The 21,599-nt window shown below is 35.8% G+C and overlaps 3 protein-coding genes across 5 annotated transcripts; all 3 read right to left on the reverse strand.

Moving 5' to 3' along the window:
• Nucleotides 1-27: 27 nt before the first annotated feature.
• sft2d2a (SFT2 domain containing 2a) lies at nt 28-3,223 on the reverse strand. The gene is made up of 9 exons (XM_048199275.1): nt 3,072-3,223; nt 2,901-2,990; nt 2,636-2,725; nt 2,104-2,189; nt 1,932-2,013; nt 943-978; nt 780-838; nt 634-663; nt 28-437 (listed from the first exon to the last, which is right to left on the reverse strand). The coding sequence occupies exons 1-9, from the start codon at nt 3,093-3,095 to the stop codon at nt 386-388; spliced, it is 549 nt and encodes a 182-aa protein (XP_048055232.1). The 5' UTR covers nt 3,096-3,223; the 3' UTR covers nt 28-385.
• Nucleotides 3,224-3,365: 142 nt separating this feature from the next.
• Nucleotides 3,366-9,980, reverse strand: tmem45a (transmembrane protein 45a). The gene is made up of 6 exons (XM_048199271.1): nt 9,727-9,980; nt 8,058-8,259; nt 5,636-5,848; nt 5,282-5,466; nt 5,029-5,171; nt 3,366-4,334 (listed from the first exon to the last, which is right to left on the reverse strand). Exons 2-6 carry the CDS (start codon nt 8,251-8,253, stop codon nt 4,238-4,240), a joined length of 834 nt encoding a protein of 277 aa, XP_048055228.1. The 5' UTR covers nt 8,254-8,259; nt 9,727-9,980; the 3' UTR covers nt 3,366-4,237.
• Nucleotides 9,797-21,235, reverse strand: lnp1 (leukemia NUP98 fusion partner 1). 3 transcript variants are annotated; one of them, XM_048199273.1, is made up of 4 exons: nt 20,076-21,152; nt 17,082-17,252; nt 13,068-13,166; nt 9,797-12,739 (listed from the first exon to the last, which is right to left on the reverse strand). In XM_048199273.1, exons 1-4 carry the CDS (start codon nt 20,223-20,225, stop codon nt 12,587-12,589), a joined length of 573 nt encoding a protein of 190 aa, XP_048055230.1. In that variant the 5' UTR covers nt 20,226-21,152; the 3' UTR covers nt 9,797-12,586. The 3 variants fall into 3 exon arrangements, with proteins under 3 accessions (XP_048055230.1, XP_048055229.1, XP_048055231.1); XM_048199272.1 differs by having other exon boundaries at nt 17,082-17,324; XM_048199274.1 differs by lacking the exon at nt 13,068-13,166 and having other exon boundaries at nt 17,082-17,324; nt 20,076-21,235.
• Between the last annotated feature and the right edge of the window lie 364 nt (nt 21,236-21,599).

Here is a 21,599-nt window from a genome sequence, read left to right on the forward strand (position 1 = left end):
TATAGATACAGAAACAAAAGAATAAAATTTAGCTGATAAAACTTGTCTTTATTTACAGAATGTTATATCATTATATAATATTAAGAGAAAGGTAGAGAAAAATAGAAAATGCAACTTTCAAAAGCCATCCCCAAAATACTTGCTTTTATAAATATCAATTTTCAGGTATCTTACAATCTTTCCTAACTGTTTTACAAAATAAAACACCTTCAGTAAAAGGGAGTCTTATTCTTCATGTTCCAAGTTAAGAAAATGTCCAATTAGCCATTTAAACTAGCAATGTCCCATTGTGCCATTCTTTCAATGATCTTTTGAGGATCCTGAAATCACAGAATACTTGAGCAGAAAGTCCCTGGAGTGATGAAAGGCCAAATCTCAGCCCTTTTCATTTCACACACATGGTGCACAGCATGGAGAAAAACTTCAGGATGGCATCTCTGGTTAAAGCAAAGAGAATGAAGACCTTATAAAAGATGTCTAGCACACTTAATATTCTAAAACAGCCAGGTCCAAAAAGCCTGTGCTTGATTACTACTGCTGTCATTTACCAGATTTACCTATTGCAAAATACTTCACTTATAACAGAATACAACAAAAACTACACAATCTGTTAATATATAATTCCAGACCAACCTTGCAAAAGGAATGTATGACAGGCTATACCTATAGAGAAGAAAAAATAAAATTTATTTCAGTATAATATTAAACACTGGGTGCTGAGCTACTGGTTTAAATAATGTACTTAAAATATTTACTGCAGTGCGTCAATGGAAACTTACCATGCAAATGCCAAGATTTGCAGAATGACAAACAGCAATGTGAGTGCAAAGATCTTCCACTGTGTTACAGATATTAGTGTTAATAAAAAGATGAAAAATAATACTGTATTATCTGATTCAGACTTGGTTTGAAATACACATATAAGGATAGACTAGAACTCACCCAAAAAGCTGCACAAAGTGTAAGAACCAGACATGTCTATAGACCACAAAATGAAAAGTGGAACTATTAATACCCAACTCAATACTCAAAAATACTGTATTTATAATCAGAATCTGTATTCGCTGTAACTGTCAGATTTCTAAAGGCTGCACATAAACTAAAATAATAATTGTTTTTTAACATGCTGGTGCATCCAATGTGTTTTTGAGATATGGCAATAATTCTAGGAGTTATTTAAAAGTTATTTAAATGAAAAAAATATTTTTACTTCCAAAATGAGTTGTATATCCAAATGAAACAGGATATTTAATGAGAAAACAGAATGCATAGCAGGACAAAATTTTATCAATAAAGAATTGCCTGGATCATGAAAATTATTAACATTATTATTACCACCATCCTCCCCTCTTATAGGGATAGTTCACTCCAAAAAATGAAAAATCTGTCACCCTTAAGTAGTTCCAAACCTGTATGAATTTCTTTGTTCTGCTGAACACAAAGAAAGATATTTGGAAGAATGTCAGTAACCAAAGAAAAATAAATACTATGGTAGTCAATGGGGGGGCGAGATTTGTTTGGTTACTGACATTCTTCCAAATATCTTCCTTTGTGTTCAGCAGAACAAACAAGTACAGGTTTGGAACTACTTGAGGGTGAGTAAATGATGACAGAATTTTCATTTTTGGGTGAACTATCCCTTTAATGACATCCTCTATTTAGGTAAAGTGGAAAAACTTTTTTAGTTAAAGGTTACAAGGATGAACACTGTTAAATGTGCACGGATGAACTGTTTATAATAACACCAAGAACATGCATTAAAAAGTAAAAAAAAAAAAGGTCCATTTGATTTCTTCTTGACTTTAAACATGTTTGTCTACAAAAACAATCTGACTAGTCTGCAATTCAAAGACTAATCTAACATGTCTGCATTGTTTTCACAATCAGATTCTCATTTTTTAGTTTATATGAGGAAATAAGGAATAACTCACTATCATAACAACTGTAGCAAAGGCTCTGGTCTTGTCACACATGCGTTTCAGCTGTTTTATTGGTCCCATCAAAAACATGGTGCTGGGGGTAGATTTAAATTAAACAGCAAACTAATCAAAATAAAATAATAAATAGTTAGTGCATTTAACTTCCTATAGCTTGATGACTCACCTTACTAAAGAGCATATGTTGCCAAATGTGTAAAACACAATGAAGAGAATCAATCCTATTTTGGGAATAAATAGGCAGCATACTCCCTGATTAAAAAAAAAGAAAAAAAAAGAAGAAGTTATTAATATAATGGTACTTAAGAGTCACAAATTTAGACCAAATAATACAAGAAAGAAAACTAGTTCCTTTCCTAAACTTCTCATTTAAGATACTTGAAATGACATTTGAGGAAAAAGAAACAAAGACACAAGCTAGTTATTAATATAATGGTACATAATAGTTAGACTAAATATCACAAGAAAGAAAACTAGTTATTTTCCTAAACTTCTCACTCAAACTACTTGAATGCACAGCACACTGCAAATGGCATTTCATCTCATTCCTGAGAGCAGGTCAAACCGGTGACACAGCTCTGCTTCTAAACATATTCCTCCAACTCATCACCTAACCCTTCTCAGCAGTCAGGAAGTTACCTGTGTGTAAAATCCTGCTGATAACCAAAATACAATTAATTAAATTGTAAGTCACTGACCAAAAAAGTGAACACTACTCCGATGACCATACAGGCGATGAATCCTTTCACGCGCGTTCCCCATCCCAGCGTGGACGCTTCATTCGCCGCCTTGAGTGAACAGACAACTGTGATTTACATGGGTTTTTTACTTCAAAATAAAACCTTTCAAAATCTGAACGTCAATACGTGCAAATGAGCGTCATATTATTGTTTATATTTCTATTTAAATAACATTAAAATCTTAATTAAGATTTATAGCAAGAGCACAAAGACAGTAACTTACCTGCAGTATATTTCTGTCATTGTTTCCATCACGACCACTCAGAACCGCTCTGAGTTTGTCCATTACTGTACATTCAGTTCTCTGTATTACCTGAATCAATTCACACTATATCCCTAAGAATGTGTTGTCTCATCGTCCAGCTGGCACTCGCTTGACATCACTCATGCTTACCTTTGCTTTCTGGGCTCCCTTCATTGAACATTGTTGTCACCTTTTGCTCAAGCACGCCGCCTACTGGTTCTTCTCAAACGCACTAAAAGTGGCTTACTATATGGATCAAGATGTGTCAGTGGTTGTTCATGTTATTGGAGCACTCATTTGAGAGACAGTTTCTTTGTATCCATCCATCCATCCATCGTTAGTTGGGTCTTTGAACTATTCAGATTTAAATATATATGGAAAAAATACCAGCACATGCCAAATAAATAGCAATTAATATAAATACATAGGCACTGCACACTGTTATATATTAATAAAATATTTTATTGGAAAAAGCTTTTAGTTTTTTCAAAATGTACTTATCAAGTCAAATTAAATTAATCAATAAATGCATGTGATAAGATACTATAATATCAAGATTCCACATGCAATGGTCGATCCTGATTTTTTTTTATACCATGGCACAAATGAACACATCAGACTAACATAGGAATTGTCATGGCTTTTAAAAACTTTCAAGAAAATAGAAAAGTATCATCATCTGATGACTGAAAAGTGACTTACAAACCCCCAAAATCTTAGGGGAGTTAAAATATAATAATTTCAGCATGTAGATCATATAGTACCACTAAAAATAATATGATAAAAATATGATAACCTCTTTATGTGACAACACATAAAATATTGACAAGGCACACAAAGAAAATATTCAAATTTACACAGTACTGTGTCAAAGAGAAAATTATGTAATGACAACAAACAGTGTACATAATGACCCAAAAATAATCAATACATCATATACGATCAACTTAATCCAAACTTTTATAGAAAAGAATCAAGTTTTAACAAATTTTTCAGAGGTTGGTCCTGAGGTGCATCAGAGAAATGAAGTGGAAGTGATATAACGAAATAAAAAGGAATGACCACATAAGATAAGATTGTTGTAACTAGATTGATTGTACTGGGAACATGAGTGAGAGATTTTACACTACTACGATCTTTGGAGACAAGACTGCCACTGTTTGTCGCCTTTCATCTGCCTTCAGGAAATTAAAACAAAGCTAATATATAGTGACAATGCCTCTCTATCTATCTCTCACTCTCTGTCTCCATATTTTTTTGGTCTAAGGCACAAATGCTTTTGGATGCAGGGTTGAAAGTGTAAAGACGATAAACACTCATAAAATTTCGTCTTCAGACTCTACTTCCTTCTCCCTTGGTTTCAAAAGCCCCATTTCCATGGGCGGCATCCTCCTCAGTCTGGAACACACAGCACTGGAGGGAGAAAAATGAAGGTAAACTCAATGAATCTAACATACAGAAAGGAAATTTCAGAAAAAATATTATTTCATATGCAATGTACACTACAAAAGTTTGGGGTCAGTGAGTTTTTTATTTTATTTTTTAAGTCTCTTATGCTCACCAAGACTGCATTTATTCAATCAAAAATATAGAAAAACAGTAATATTGTGAAATATTATTACAATTTAAAATAACTGTGTTCTATTTTAATACTTTTTAGTAAATAATTCATTCCTATGATGGCAATGCTGAACTTTGAGCCGCCATTACTCAAGTCTTAAGTGTCACATGATTTTTCAGAAATTCTTCTAATATGCTGATTTCTGCTCAAGAAACATTTCTTATTATTATCAGTGTTGAATAAGCAGTTGTGCAGCTTAATGTTATTCTGGAAATGCACGCAATACTTTTTTTTCATCTTTGATAGAAAATTCAAAGGAACAGCATTTATTTGAAATATAAATCTTATGTAACATGATACTGTAGATGTATTTACTAGTCACTTTTGATCAGTTTAATGCATCCTTGCTAAATAAAAGTATTAATTTCTTTTTTTTTTTTTTTTAAAGTACTGACCCTAATCTTTTGAATGGTATTTTATGCTCCTTTAGGTCTAATTTAGGTTTTTGTAATTCATGTTAGAATGGATAGAATATGTTATGCTCACCATAGAACAGACCAGTACACTACAGCTACAGTGAGCAATGCAAACGCAAGGTGCCAGCAGTAGCATAAGGTGACAAACATAACATTGTCATGGTCTGTCTGATCCCATTTCGCTTGACTGGGCGGGTACAGTACGAAGCCAATCTAGAAAAATACAAGAAAAAAGGAGTTAAACAGTGTTGTGTCAAAATGACTTAAATGCGCACACATTTATGTATGTACTTGTGCACGTGCACGTAGGCAAACACACTGACCTGCCAGAACCAGCTGCCCTGCAGTACGGTGAGAGTGGCTCTGAGCAGTTCTAGTAGAATATTCCCCCTGTGGAAAACCTCCAGAAGGCAGATGAAAGCTTGCCCAAAGATGGCATAGAGTAGAAGTGTGTGCACATGGACATCAAGCATGTTTCTGCCATGGAGATGATAAAGGAACAGAAATCCTGCAAGAGGCAGACATGCACTTTCAATTTTATGTGTTGAATTATCACAAAAATAGAAAATTAGGAATTTCAAGAGTAACAAAGAGTGCTCAATTTAGGTAACAATTAACATATTCTCTAACATTAAAAAACAGTTTAGAAAACAGTTGGGGGGAAATCAAGAACCTACCCTCATTAAAGAAAGCAAGACCCAGCAGCATACGGTCTAAAGCCAATGGGGCGATGTCTGTGCTGTGTACAGTAAGAGATATGGCCCCTGCGATGGCAAAGAACAAGTACATGGTGGTGTGCTGCCAGTTCATCAGCTGCTCCCAGTGCTGAGTGGAAGAATCATACAGTTGAAACTTCGGCCCACCTGCTAAAAGCTGCTCTGCTAACATACCTGTGTAAATGGCAGAAGAAAAATAAATATAACAAGCAGCAATTACGGGGCCAGGCACCACAGAGGCAGAATGAGAAAATCAAGGCAGCGGGCATCAGACCAAATGCAAAAATGAGTAAAGTAAAAGTAAAAATAGATCTGGGCTGCATTTCCCAAAAGCATTGTGAGCCAAGTTGATCGTAGAGAACATTGGTGGTGATGGTCTTCACGATCATCTTGGGCTCACGGTGCTTATAGGAAACGGAGGCCTGGTGTGGTCAATTTTGGGTGACAATTTTTTGTTTTTTTTTGGTCAAACTGTTCAGAAATTTGTGACCACTAGGTGGCACTGTGTCGAAACTGCACAGGTACCCTCAGGTCATGGTTGTCATAACACACACCAAGTTTGATCAGAACACGCTAAAGCGTTGCGGAGATGTAGTCTCACATCTATTTTAGCGTGCTCGTAACTTGATTTCCATGTTTTTTTGTCGCCGTAGTCTGAAGATGATCTGAGCCAATTTTAGTGAAAATCTGACAAATTTTTAGGATGAGTTTGAAATCAATTTCAAAATGGCGTCAAAAAAAGTAGGTTTTTCTAAAATATTTGAACGGTTATAAATTCAATATGGTTCAAAAGTTATTAGAATGAACCTAAGTTAAACTTTGGGCAGTTGGTGGCGCTAGAAGGATTGGGTTAGAGACTCCAAAATTGCTGTGGTTAATGTTCAGATCTGTGTGCCAAATTTCACAATTTTTCATCATAGACTTCAAGAGTGGAAGAAGGTTCCCATTGTATGAATGGAAACAGAATATATGAGGAAGCCCAATTATAAAAGTGTGATATTTAGACCTGGAAAAAATGTATTAAAGGTGCCATCGAATGTTTTTTTACAAGATGTAATATAAGTCTAAGGTGTCCCCTGAATGTGTCTGTGAAGTTTCAGCTCAAAATACCCCATAGATTTTTTTTATTTAATTTTTTTTAACTGCCTATTTTGGGGCATAATTAGAAATGCGCCGATTCAGGCTGCGGCCCCTTTAATTGCTCGTGCTCTCCGCCCCCTCCCGAGCTCTCGACTCTATCATTGCATAAACAATGTTCACACAGCTAATATAACCCTCAAAATGGATCTATACAAAGTGTTCGTCATGCATGCTGCATACATACATCGGATTATGTGAGTATGGTATTTATTTGGATGTTTACATTTGATTCTGAATGAGTTTGAGGCTATGCTCCATGGCTAACGGCTAATGCTACACTGTTGTAGAGATTTATAAAGAATGAAGTTGTGTTTATGAATTATACAGACTGCAAGTGTTTAATAATGAAAATAGTGACAGCTCTTGTCTCTGTGAATACAGTAATAAAAAATGGTAACTTTAACCACATTTAAAAGTACATTAGCAACATGCTAACGAAACATTTAGAAAGACAGTTTACAAATATCACTAAAAATATCATGTTATCATGGATCATGTCAGTTATTATTGCTCCATCTGCCGTTTTTCGCTATTGTCCTTGCTTGCTTACCTAGTCTGATGATTCAGCTCTGCACAGATCCAGACGTTAATACTGGCTGCCCTTGTGTAATGCCTTGAACATGAGCTGGCATATGCAAACATTGGGGGCGTACATATTAATGATCCCGACTGTTACGTAACAGTCGGTGTTATGTTGAGATTCGCCTGTTCTTCGGTCTTTTAAACAAATGAGATTTATATAAGGAGGAAACAATGGAGTTTGAGACTCACTGTATGTCATTTCCATGTACTGAACTCTTGTTATTTAACTATGCCAATGTAAATTCAATTTTTAATTCTAGGGCACCTTTAACGTAAATGAATAACACCATGGGCAGTTTTATAAATTTTACGAATATATATGACTGGTTAGAAATTGTAAGTAGAAAATATTTTTTAAAAATCTGGAAAAAAATGGAAAAGACATGAAGCTTTTGAATATTGTTGTTGACAATAGGCGACCCTGGAGTCAAAAAGGTTAAGAATCAATGGTTTTATTGTAAAATCTATAATTTAACAGTAAACTTTTTTTTACACCATTCAGTCAAGTTAAGAACCCTATATAGCAAAAAATGGTTCTTGAAACCAAATATATTTCTTTGCTAAACATAAAGTGCTTTAAAGACACATTTGACAACCTTTATTTGTCTACATCTATAATGAAACATCACATTATATTGATTAAGGCACGGCAGCCACTCACCAATAATAGAAAATGATAAAATGACAGCTCCTTCTATTATTTCTATGCGTCGCTGCGTAGCTCGAGATGCAAGTCTGCCCGCACCAGCACTTTTGTTCCTGCGGGTGGCGTACAAAAACGTCTGCTTCAAAGCCCACCACAGACCAGTGATCAGGAAGAAACTTCCAGGCAATGCATGGCCTTTAAAACTTCCCATGATTTCCTGGAAATCAGAATAACAATTGTATTAATAAATAAATAAAAACTACAAAACACCTCATAGTAATAATTCTTCTTCATAATATCTCAAAATGTTCAGTGACAATTAAATCAAAAGACAATGTTTACTGGATTTTTTTAGTAGATTATGTTCTTTTTATACATATATTTGAAGACAAAATGAGAGACTTTGTATTGATACGCCACACTTTTCCCCCTCAGGAGTGGCATATCATTACAAGATTTCATATTTTTACAGGTGTGAAAACAGTTTCTGGCACTTGATTTTGTTACTCCAGGGTGGCATGTAGCATATTCATTGCCTTCCTGAACAAACAATTCCACACACTATATACTCAGCAATAAGTTATATTACACAGCAATGTGATATTGAAAAATCGTTTAAAGTAATCAAAGCAGTACATAAGGAAATTATATGGATGGCATGTTGCTCCTTTTCTCTTGTAGAGGTTGATTTCTGAATATTTAATCAGTACTTGGCCTCAATGCCATTCAGGTTCCATGACAATCAAAGGAAAGGTGGTCATTACTGCCATAATCAGATGTGTGAGTGTCTAATCAGTGTGTCCTTGAGACCAAGACCTTTTATAAGATAAACATCTCCTTCTGTTTACAACTGCTTTCAGAAACCTTAATTCAAACACATGAAAAGGATGCTGTAAGGCATAGACAAATCAAAATCACATTGATGGTAATAATGAATCTTATTGCATAGATTTTATGTTTTGCTGTTTTTGTAATGGCTTATTTCAAAAGTCCTTAAATTAAAATTCTGTCATCATTTTCTCACCCTCATGTTGTTCCAAACCAATTCTCATTTTGAGAGTGAAGAAATAAGGCCATAGGAACAAGAAAATTCACGTATTTTAATATGGACTATTTGACAATGAAAATCAAGGGAATGAGTAGCATCTCAGCAGCTTTGATCTAAACACTGTTCTTTTGGATGCTCTGCTGTTACCATAGAGACAAACCGAAGCTTTGAGACTCTCCAGTGAAGAGGCCTGATTCTCATGTATTTATGACAGCATAAGGACAACATTATTTGGAATTGTACATAAAAACAAATAGTAGCCTATTTTTTACACACACACACACACACACACACACACACACACACTAAAAATATGGTTTAACAGCTAATCGTGCATATTTCACGAAAAGATGACGAAAATAAATAGGCTATTTAAAATAGTTTAACCCCTTATCATAAAAACGATACATTGGCCGCCCTACACCGTAATGACTGTAACAACTTCACATATAATGTTAACTGGGTAAAGGTTTGTGTTGTTTCACGTTTTAATGGGCTTCTGAAGACAGATAAGCAGAAAAAGCCGTCAAGGTCCGTTATTTCAAACATTGAGAAACAAAAGTAGAAATAAAAACTTTATTCGGGCACAATAAATGGTCTGAAATATGATTTAAGAACACATAGTGGATATCTTACCTTACAGATTGACCAAATAATTGGGATATTCTTGGAAAAAATAAGAAGAAACCTCAGAGTCGATGTTTTCCTCGAGTGTCTGCATTTGATGCTGTAACAGTTCACTAAACATGTTCAAACATCCTCACACGGTTCCTTTTAGTCCCTCTTGACCATCATAACTTTTTTCCCATCAGGAATTCACGTATAAACTTCGTCTTCCACTTTTCCAGCTGTTTCGCAACCAGATTTTGTGGGGTTATCTTTTTCAGAGCGTCTTCTTAAGGGAACCTCCCCTTCCATCAACGATTCGTCCATGAAGCCAAAAGACGTCATTGTTTTCGAATTTGATTGGTTATATCCCCTGTCAATCAACAGTTAGTCTATTTTCCACGTGTGCATTTCTTCTCCGACCACAGCAGTCTAGACTGAGACTCCACTACAATAATGGGAAATTTCAGCCCAGTGATTTGTGAAACTAAGTTATTAAAAACTTATTAGTGTAGCCTATTTTTGGCTATGTTTTTACATATTTTGAAAACCTTGACAAATCAAGACCACAATTCAGTTTCATGTACTCGTAGGTAGGCTACTTTGCAAGAAAAGATATTTTGCTTGTTAAACACCAACGTTTCACTAATGCTTTGGTATGAATGTTTAATAATATTTTGCTGACAAACTGTCTTTTAAGAACAGAGTTACTTCACAGAGTTTAGTTGGGTTTTTACTGTTATTTTTACTTTTATAAATATACAATAGGGCGGGAACGAGGGCAGGGTTTGGGTACGTGCACAAAGGCACGGTCACTCGATGGCCTGGCAACGAAGAGAACATCATCTCATCTCACTGTATGTTCATTATTTATTTCACAGTTGGCACTCGCTCACATAGTAATTGAACTAAATAACATCCTGGTACCAAATCTATAAATTCAATATGTGCTGTAAAAACAGTAATATCACGTATGAAACAATAATGTCAAAATAATAGCACTATGTAAAAATTTTGCAACAATGTAGGTATTTCTTCATCTGTGAATATTTAATTAGAAGTGTGGTTTTAGTACAAACAACATATTCTACAACTTTGAAACTTATATTTACATTTCTGATAACCAGAAACATCACAATACAATGGACAGAGTCTAAAATTCTCTGCCTTTCAATTTGGCATGTGTTAATGGGTAATGCAGATGTGCATTTTGTGCAATACATGAGTGGAAAGACTGACAAAGACAAAACAAAAAGGCTCTGTGGTCATACACTTAGCATGCACAGTTTTTAGCCTAGCCAAACATCCTGTCCTCATGATACCACAGAGGAAAATAAGCAGGAAAGACAGAAAAGGAGGGTAAGGAATGAATAGAGCTGAGGCTTTTGAGATGCATATCTAAAACTCTTATCTCAGGGAGTGTGTGCAAGTAACAGACCATATAATCATGCAGAATTGCTACACACACTCTCCTCTATTTAATTCAAGTCTTTAACTTATGCCTCCACCCAGAGATGATGGTCTTGTTTCATTTTTATTTACATATAAACATACTAAATCAGTGACAGGAAGCAAACAGACATAGAAAATGGAGAATATGGAGTAAAAGGGTTCAGGCATGATCACATGAACTCAACAGGTGGGACATGACTGTCTCTGCCAAAGCCATTTTTCAATGCTCTGTAAGAGAGGAAATTCGAATTATGGAGGGTCATAAAAATGGAAAAAACGACTGGAACATGCATCTACACATGCTAAAAATATTGAAACAATATTGCTTTTAAAGAACTGTAAGGTTAGCAAAACACTATCAGACTGTATATAAGTTTACATGATCTTAAAAACCTTGATCTACATATACACTCAAAAAAAGTTCTTGGCATCTGGTTATATGAAGAACAAAAGGTTCTTTATTGTGGAAAAAGGTTCTTCAGAATATTAAAATATTCTTCACACTAAGAATTTTTTTATTATTATTTTAAGAACTGTTCCCAAAGGAAAAACCTTTGTAACCTTTATTTTTAAGAGTGTATATGCTTAATTTTCTTCGACAAATACACATTATTAAAACAAAAAAGACAGTGTGTGATATAAATGCTAAAGGAAACAAAATAAATGTTACTTCTCCACCCTATAAGAAAAGACTTGCCAAAAGTTTGTGTATAAATAAATCTTAACCCATAACATTTTATTTTACTGAGCAGTGTACAACAACAGAGGCATGATGGCATGCATGAAAAACAGATCTGTTGACCTTCGAGGGGCAAAACCGTGGCCCACCATTGATTTCCATTACAGTGGCGTGATTAGCCACCAGCTAATTTCCAGCATGTGCTTTGAACAAGCTACTGTATCTTCACAACTGCAAATCCTGACATATGACCTGCAAATTCAGGATATTACCATATTTTACCAATATAGCCCTAATCATTATATATTCACAGTTTGGTTTTCTAATCCAAAATAGCTATTAACTCTGAAATTCAAAATTTGCTTGACAGTTCACTATACACAGACTAAAATACCCATATGTTTCATATCATTCTTACCAAAGAAAAATGACAAAAAGTCCTTAAGACATTTTTAATTGTAATATAATATATATAATTTATATATAATATATATAATTTATCAAATGTAAATGACTTGGAATGAGAAAATAAAAAAAAGAAATAAAAAATACTGCTATCTAATTCTTTGCTTTGCTGATTTTAAAAAGGGGGAAAAGACAACATTTCCTGCAAACTAGAGATCACCAAGTTCTTTTTAAGCAAAAGTATTGTAAGGCTATACACAAACTAAAATTAACAATTTCAAATTTACTGTGGTTTTTGATAATACACTGAGTGATTACCATTTAGTTGAACTACTATTGGTACACTGGAAACAATCAACGCTGTCTACGTAAAGAGAGTTGACGACGAGGCAAGCGGTATTCCTCTTGTCCAGGGCAGAACGGTGTCTCCTTCCCTCGTTCACATGCAGGTGCAGAACTCCCGCTACGTGGACGTGTGCGGTGCTCCGGCCATTTTGTCAGCACAGTCTATAACCAGAGACAGAATATTCAGTGTCATAGCTGGCATAGAGCTGCAAGCAACCAGACAAACGGCATGCATGCCAGGAGGGAAGAAGAACCAATTTTGAAAATCACATGTAAATATATATCTAACCCACTGCTTCAATTTACATGGGGTGTCTGGACTCTGCACACTAATGAGGTTACACTTTGAACCCCACCTGTATGTTGAGGAAGAGGGAGCACATGCAAGATAATGATCAAGCGCTATGGGTGTACTGCACTAATGTTGATGGGATGGATTTGGAGCTGTTAGCAGGCAACAAAGGAGAGAAGTGATGCAGGAAGTGTTTACCTCTTCATGAAAATGATGGCTGCAGTTAAGCTCTTGGATGCCACCCCTTCCATTCCGTAGTTCTTCATGGCAAATAAGACATATGCTATCTGAATCACCCTAAAAATAAAGCAGCCAAAATCATCTAAAGTATAATTATTATAGGGCATTGATGCAGTATAAATGTAGTGTATATTTCAGTATACACTAACACAACCATTCAAAAGTTTGGTGTTGGTAAGATTTTTTTTTTTTTTTTTTTTTTTATGAAGTTTCTTGTGTTCACCAAGGCTGTAATTTTTGATCAAAAACACAGTAAAAAAGAGTTGTATTGTGAAATAATGTTACAATTTAAAATAATTATTTTGTATTTGAATACATTTTAAATGTAATTATACAGCCATTACCCCAGACTTCATTGTTACATCCTTCAGAAATAATTATAATATGCTTATTTTGTGCTTAAGAAACATTTATGTTGAAAACAGTTTTGCTGCTTAATATTTTTGTGGAAACTGTGATACTTTCTTTTTCAGGATTCTTTGATGAATAAAAAAGTTCAAAAGATCAGCATTAATTTGAAATAGAAATCTTTTGTAACACTATAAATGTGTCACATTTGATCAATTTAATGCAATTAAAAAAAATCAGTTTAAAAAATCGTACTGACCCTAAACTTTATTATACACCATACAATAAAGTCTTTAATTTTCGCATACAGCACTACGGAACTTTTTGCCCTTTTATCGCCATCTGTGGTTAAATAGTAAAATTGCATGTCACACAAAGTAGCTATTTTACGTACATTTTGCTTCAGCACGGCTTTTATACACGGATGAATGTAATGGTTTGATGGATCCATTGTTTTCCGGTGATCACCGTCTGAGTGTCATACTGCTGACGGTAAGAAGTTCCATCAAAACGTATCAGAAAAAAAGTGTCATCTGAGCATTTAAAGGTATGATAGGGAATTTCAGATAGGCTAGCAATAGAGTACCTCAGGGATGACGTGTTTTTGTAGGCCAACCCGGACAGGTTCCCTCGATCGAAAGCCTATTCATTTTTCCCATAGACTTTTGGAAAATCGCAAAAAATAAGCTCTGTGTTTAACAAAGGGTTATGACACTTACATGTTTTGTCTATCAAGATAATTTTTTACTAGTTAACACAACATTTATACATTTTGAAGCCTAAATAAAGTGGTAAGATATAAAAAGCTAACAGTAAACTTTAAACGGACTACAGCACACCATGGTCGCGGATCTACGTCACCACCAAGCTTCCTCAAACTTTATTTAAAAAACAACTTTATTTAAAAACATGCTCACCGATTTTGATCTGCGCTGTGTATGAATACTTCACTTTTTCATGAGAAATGCTGTCCAAATGTCCTGTTTGTCATGATGACGTCTAAAGTCCCCGCCAAAAGAAGTAGTCCCTTTTAGCAATTTGTTAGCAACCGCCCTTTTTAAGACACAATAAAGGTTTAAAAATCACAAGCCGGTTATAACTGGTGTGTTTTATGTCATAGATCAAAACGTGATATTTAGAGGCTTTGTTAACCACAGACCTTATTTCAGGAGATTTAGCAAAAAAAACATTCAAAAAACCCATTGACTTCGGGGCGATGGAACCGAAAGTCCTAAAATGCTAACTCTCTTCCGGGTTTTGCCTTTCCTGGCAAAGTCTGCCCTCCGTCGTGATTCGAGTCAACTCCAAACCGTACTGTGCAATCAGATTTGTTTATTTCAGTGACGCAAACAGTGTCACTCTAGTGCGGTGAAAGTCCCTTCAATATCAACAAAGATTGCGCACAGGAGACCCGAGAGTTTGTTCTATTCAGCCGTGAATTCAGTTTTAAATGACCAAAAACACATTAATTATTTACTTTTCGCTGTTGACTCTCTTGTCGCTTTGCTAACGTCATATCCACCCTTCTCTGATTGGTTTACTCCGCTTCCTGTTTGCTCGGATTTGCTCTGCCCTAGAAATCGAATTGATTCAATGGCCGACCAGACTCATCTGCTGGTACAGTGGTGAGGCTGGATTTTCCAGGCAAGGTTTTGCCTACAAAAACACGTCATCCCTGAGGTACTCTATAGTTTCGCTTAGCCTGACCTTCAGACTGATGGCAGAAGGTCTGGACTCCATTGCAGATTTCATTGGACAAGAACTGCCCAAGAGGACATTTGACTGACATGTAACGCAACCAATCACAGTTTGTTTCGTTCCACGTCATGTTCAGAGACGTGAAAATGTAAAGTCCAGCATTCTTCTAATAAATGATTCATTCAAGAGCGTTGTGCAAGTTTACTGCGACAATGGAGCCGCAAACTTCACATACTTTTGAATATCCAGCGTTTAGTTGATCCTGGTAAGCGCTCATTGTCACAGTTGTAAACAATGGCATTCTTCTTCCACAAGGTGGTTTGGCATTTGTTTCAAGGCAGACCATTAAAGGGGCTATATGTAGAAATGACACCCAGTGGTCGAAATAGGTACTGCAGTCCTTCAAAGATGCGGGTTGCCAGCTTGAGGACAGGCAATAAGAGAGAGCGCAATTGACAATGAAAGCTGAGGAGAATTACACACTGTAAGCTGATGAGTTGATGATATACAAAGTTCTGGCATGAAACTCTAAAGGCTAATAGGTCATTTAACACAACCTGCTAATTATCACATCATTATCTATAGGTCACAGATGATTGGTTCCTGCTGTATTAGTAGCCAATGAGCTTGCGTGATTAATCTTTAAATGCATGAGTTAGCATTGCTTAGCAGCGCAGCATGCTTCAGAAACCCTCCATCTTCCCCAGCTCCACCTGTATAGATCTGCTACAGTTATTTATGTACGCTATATTGTACAGCAGCAGCATGTCTTACTTGCTCACAGCAGTGTGTCGTGTATGTATTGGCAGTAGCAAGTGCCGTACTTGCTCTACAGCAGCAGCAGCAGCATTAAAGCAGCAGCAACGTAGCAGATCTGTTCCGCCAAGACCAAATATATCTACATTGTCATATCCATTACCATGCAAACACTCCGAGAGTTGTCATGACAGAACTGTTTTTGGCTGTCATTCATTGAGATTTTTAGATAGATGCAGAGGCTTTTTAGGTCAGGTAGAATCTGCGGTTCTCTGACCCTGTTTGTTTGCTGGTTTCCATGGCTGCAAAACGTGGTGTTTTCTGCCAATTGGTAACCTGTGATGTCGAAATACTATTGGATAAACTGGCAGCACATGGTTTCGCACAGACCAAAACAAAGACAGACATTCCGACACGGAATACACATTTTAAAGTAGAATGTCTGGTTGCAGCATTGTTTTTCTGAGAAACAAATAGGTAAACTTAGCATGTTTCCTAAATATCTGCAAACATATTGGGGTATTTTTATGCTGTATTAAAGTGAAAATCTTACATATAGAACTTTAAAGAACGTGAACGCGCAAGCTAGCTTTAAAGCATAAGATCTCATCCTCCCTTCAGAGCGCTCTCCAAAGCTAAGCCTCCTCCAAAACACATGAACGTGCACAGACAGAGCATAGTCTGCGAAGCATCATGAGACGCCATTAAATTACCTCATTTCTCAATTTAAGCACATAACATTACAACTAGAAGCTAAAGTTTGTAAGCTAAAGTTTTGATCTCTGACTTGTATACTACCTTACTGCGGCAGATTAATTTCAGAGATTATAGTGTTGCCATAGAAATGCATGGGACGTGAACAGCTCTGAGTAGAACGTCACGGGCTGTTTTGGTTCAGGAAGAACTGTAAAAGGGGGCTGCTCTTTGTTTGAAACGCCTGGTGACTGTTTGTCTTACGGGTGCTTCTCAGATGGAATGCTGCATCCATGCAGTGAGGCTGTGTCCTAGTCCTTCGGAAGTTGTAGGCTAGTGTTCACCTCAGCATTAAATGCTAGAATGAGATTCTCTAGTCAAGTCTAATAAGTGCGCATACATGGCTTTGTCACACATGTTTCCCCGGCACGAAAATACTATGTGTATGTGACATGCATCATCTGGTCTCTCACTTACCATTGATATCGCCTTCTGGTTGTGGAAACGCAGCCTCTTCTCTAAGCACTCGGAGAGCTCTGGAATGGTGGTGATATGGCATTCAGGTCCCCCCACTTTGGTTCGGCTGTTTTCGTCTGAAGACACACGGCGGGCACGAGGATGAGAATGCGCCTCCTTCTCCTCACGACTCTTTAGGTGGACAGGGAGAGGGGCCATGTTGTTAGCATGGAGATGGCTCAGCTGCATGGCTTCTAGCTGAGACTTTTCAGTATAGAAACCAAGACAGCAAGAGAGGGAGAAAGACCATGACATAGGAATGGGATAGAAAGAAGAGATAAGCTACATATTCAAATAATTAGAATTTATCTTCCAATGCTAAATTAAATAATTTCATTAATGATTATTGTTTGTTTGCACATTTTAAAGTGGTGCATATTTGATATTGAGCTGAATGACATCATTGGGTTAATAGTCATAATTTCCTGTTGCAAATGAATGAAGTTAGTATTGTAAGGCTCAATATAAACACCCGCACAAGACACTTGTGCAATCATTTTGCAGATAATTGCAGAAAATAGACATAATAGTCTGTAAGCTCTGCCATGGCAAGGGTCAAAATAGGTTAATTATTCTTGAGCAGTTCATAATGACTTGTGTAAGCATTTCACTTGAAGTCAAGCTAATCATAGGAGCTTTACCTATTAACCTTGGGCTGTTTACTGTCATTACTCTCTCTTATGCTGGATTACATGTACACTGGTTACAAATGTTCTCCAACTCATACTGAGATGTATGCATCCCAAAACTAATTTCCTGATGTAATACATAGTTCAAATATGGATATAGCTGCTGCTTGTAGATCAATACACATTTCAAGAAAAATGAACAGAGAACTGCCACATTCTGAGAAAATGATATAAACCTATTTAACATGCCACTATGGAAGCCTAAATTCAAAAATTCACATAAAAAAAAAAAATCTCTGAATGCTTATATGTACCACAAATACTTTCTAGGAGGATTCTGGAGCAAAATTACTCTTTAAAATGTCAGTCAGATGCATATAAAATCATGCAAAGCCACTTCAGCTGGTGACTTTTGGAATAGCACTCTGGCCTTTTTACATTGATCACATTCAGATCTGAGCATAATGAATAATGTGATCATTTTAGCTACAACGCTAACAGATACCATGACATAAAGCTAGTGAAAAAGCTACATTTATGCAAGAGGCTTTTCATTATTTTAATGTTAATTTTATTTTAAAGAAAAAGCTGCTCTTTAGTCAGTATATTCTAAATGTCATCAATTATTAGACAATGTGCAGAAGGTTAACATATATAAATTTTGATCACCATTACATTTAAATTCACAATAACATTTATATAGATGTAAATCAAAGTGATGTCCACTCTTGATTTGGTAAGAAAATTATAAATGGTAGCTAATAACCTGTGCTGAAATAATATATTTAAAAAAAAAATAATAATACGTTTTTTGTTTTTTTTAAAACACTTTCCCGTCTTTTTGCTATAAACAGTCCTGTTGTACATTATGTACATGTAAGGGGGCTGTGAGGCATGAAAAAGAGGCATGTGGTGCACTGATTTGTGGGGGAAGAGAACAAATTGCTGCTGGGCCTTGCACCACCTCTAATCAGAACACACCTTCCTGTTTTCACAGAGGTTCTCTTCCAAAACCCATTATGCATTATTTTGCCCAGCTTTGTTTTCAAGATCAACTGTGTCTGCATGTTAAAAACAATGCAAATCCTGCCATAAGCATTAAACACAAAATAGACCCCCATTTGTCTTCTAGACTAGAATTTTTCAATGCTTAGCTTGCTACCAGAAGCATAAAAGAAATAAGGTGCAAGACTGTGCATTACAGTGATTTTACCATGGTAAGGGTTGTTCTTTTATTATTATAAATATTATTTATAATAATAATAATATAATTCTAACACACATATATATATATATATGTGTGTGTTTATATTATATTATATTATATTATATTATATTATATTATATTATATTATATTATATTATATTATATTATATTATATTATATTATATTATATTATATTATACACCTTATTTTTAACATAAGAGAAGGCACAGCCATATGTAAATTGAATGTGTCTGGCTTCCTGTCTCATTCATTTCCAGTTACTTTTAGCTGTATAAAACAGCTGCTTGATATTGCAAATTAGTATTTTTCATCATATGATTCTAATGTATTGTCGTAACTATATAAACACTGGTTTGTAGACCAAAATGTCTTATCATTTTTACTGCACTTTGTTATATCTTTTTTGATTGTAGTAAAATGCACAGTTTGTTCTGTAGTTACAGTAGTGATTTGTCCAGTGCATTTGAATTGACAAAATTAAAAGTTATCACAACATTCGGGAATAAGTAAAAAAAAACAAAAAAAAAAAAACACACACATGCAAAAAAGAAACAAAGTATAACAAGTTGAGATTTTTCAGTGGCTAATGAATCGGAAGTCTCACACATTCACAAAATGTATATTTCCTTGTTGCAAAATAAGGTGGATATTATATTTATAAAATTAAAACAATATTTCCGCCAAGAGATATAGTTCATGATATGGCTCATTTTACAATGACTTTGATGTCAAACCAGAATTTAAAGTTGAAAATATCCATTTTATACCAGGAAACTCTTAAGCCCGGTTTCACAGACAAGGCTTAGATTAAGCCAGGATTAGTTCAATTAGGACATTTATCTTTTATAAACTTGCTTTAGAAAAAAGAAAAAAATGTAAAATATTTAGCTATATGTAAAATAGCTATATAAGTTTCTTTCAGTTAAAACAGCTCAAACATGCATTTTAGTCTGGGACTAGGCTTAAGCCTTGTCTGTGAAACCAGCCATTAATGTATAATCCAATCTGGGTTTTGTTTAGTAATGTACATTCATATGATTCATCTCTGATCATTCACATTCCTCTAACATCATTCCACATGAGTGATCACTACCTTACCATGCTGGGCAAAGAGGCACGGCGGTCAGCTTTATTGCGGGAGGGCCTCCTGAAACTCCTCTTCCTTTCTTTAGAGATCTCGTCCCCGTGCCCCCAGTAACTGCTCATCCACTTAGTGAAGTTCCCATCATCGTCCTCCTCATTGTCCATAAGAATCGCGGGAAGCAGTCGAAGAGACAGCTTGGGAGCTAGTGTGTGGAGCTCTCCGTGAGGCTCCTTTCTTCTGGAAAGAAACGAAGCAGGGTGCAGTCGGCGTAAGATGATCCAGCTGGGTCAGACGGGGCTGCAGCTGCTGCTGATGTTGTCCTGGAGCTTCTCGGGAACTCTTTAGTTGAAGGCAATGTGAGGTCCAGACTCTAGACTGTGGACGATAGGCTGGGCTTGGCTTTGTGGTAGGTTATAATTAGATTCCTCCAGTTAGGTGCTCACAATGAGTGGGTGTAATTGCTCTAAGCCGACCCAAAAATGTGCATGCACAGCTTTTGTCGAAGTCTTTAAATAAGTGAACCCTCTGTAATCTATTTAACATGAGAGAGGGAGGGGACTATAGTATACGGGCGGGAGAGAGGTATAGGAGGGAGAGGGCGAGCTAGATAGACAGAAACAGAAAAAGAGAGAGAGAGGATGTTTTTTTTTTTTTGGGGTTGGTGCTCTGCTTTTAATCTTTCCATTACAGAGTGATGGGCCTGAGGGTGGGAGTTAGTCACACACACTCTGTGCAACTCCAATTCTCCCATACTTTCCACTCACTGAGCACATCAAACCTGTCAATAATTATGGACTGCAGCAGGCGCGAACCAGCATGTGTTATGAGAGTCGGTGGAATCACGTATTTATGCTTCAGTACTGTCTGACAAAGAGTAAAGTAAGATTACCAATCGATGCAGATGGCATCCACCGAGTGCAATGGCTAGACTTTGTTCTGATCATGACAAATGCTTTGTAGTATAACTATAAGGGAAGTATTATGATAAGGGCATTTTTGTGTAGAGTTTTGTGAAAATCATTAAGAAAATTGGAATGTGTATGGAAACAAGTGAAATGTGTTTATGTTTTAGAGAAATGTGTCTTTTTTTTTGAGAAATGAATAAATAGTTCGGGAAATTGTGCCAAATGAATCAGTTATAGTTTGTTGTTGCATTGTATCTTTGTTATCTTTGCATATCATTGTTATGCATTCTATCTATCTATCTATCTATCTATCTATCTATCTATCTATCTATCTATCTATCTATCTATCTATCTATCTATCTATCTATCTATCTATCCATCCATCCATCCATCCATCCATCCATCCATCCATCCATCCATCCATCCATCCATCCATCCATCCATCCATCTATCTATCTATCTATCTATCTATCTATCTATCTATCTATCTATTTTTATTTATATTAAAAATATAATAAATGTAAACAAAAGTCAAATACATTATAATATTTGCAGACTCCTTGCTGAATTTGTACAAATTTGAACAAATTTGAAATTGGTTTGTTTTAATGCATTATACTTTTGTAAGGTGTT

This window comes from Megalobrama amblycephala, linkage group LG8 (assembly GCF_018812025.1).
Source record: "Megalobrama amblycephala isolate DHTTF-2021 linkage group LG8, ASM1881202v1, whole genome shotgun sequence".
Taxonomy (NCBI): domain Eukaryota; kingdom Metazoa; phylum Chordata; class Actinopteri; order Cypriniformes; family Xenocyprididae; genus Megalobrama; species Megalobrama amblycephala.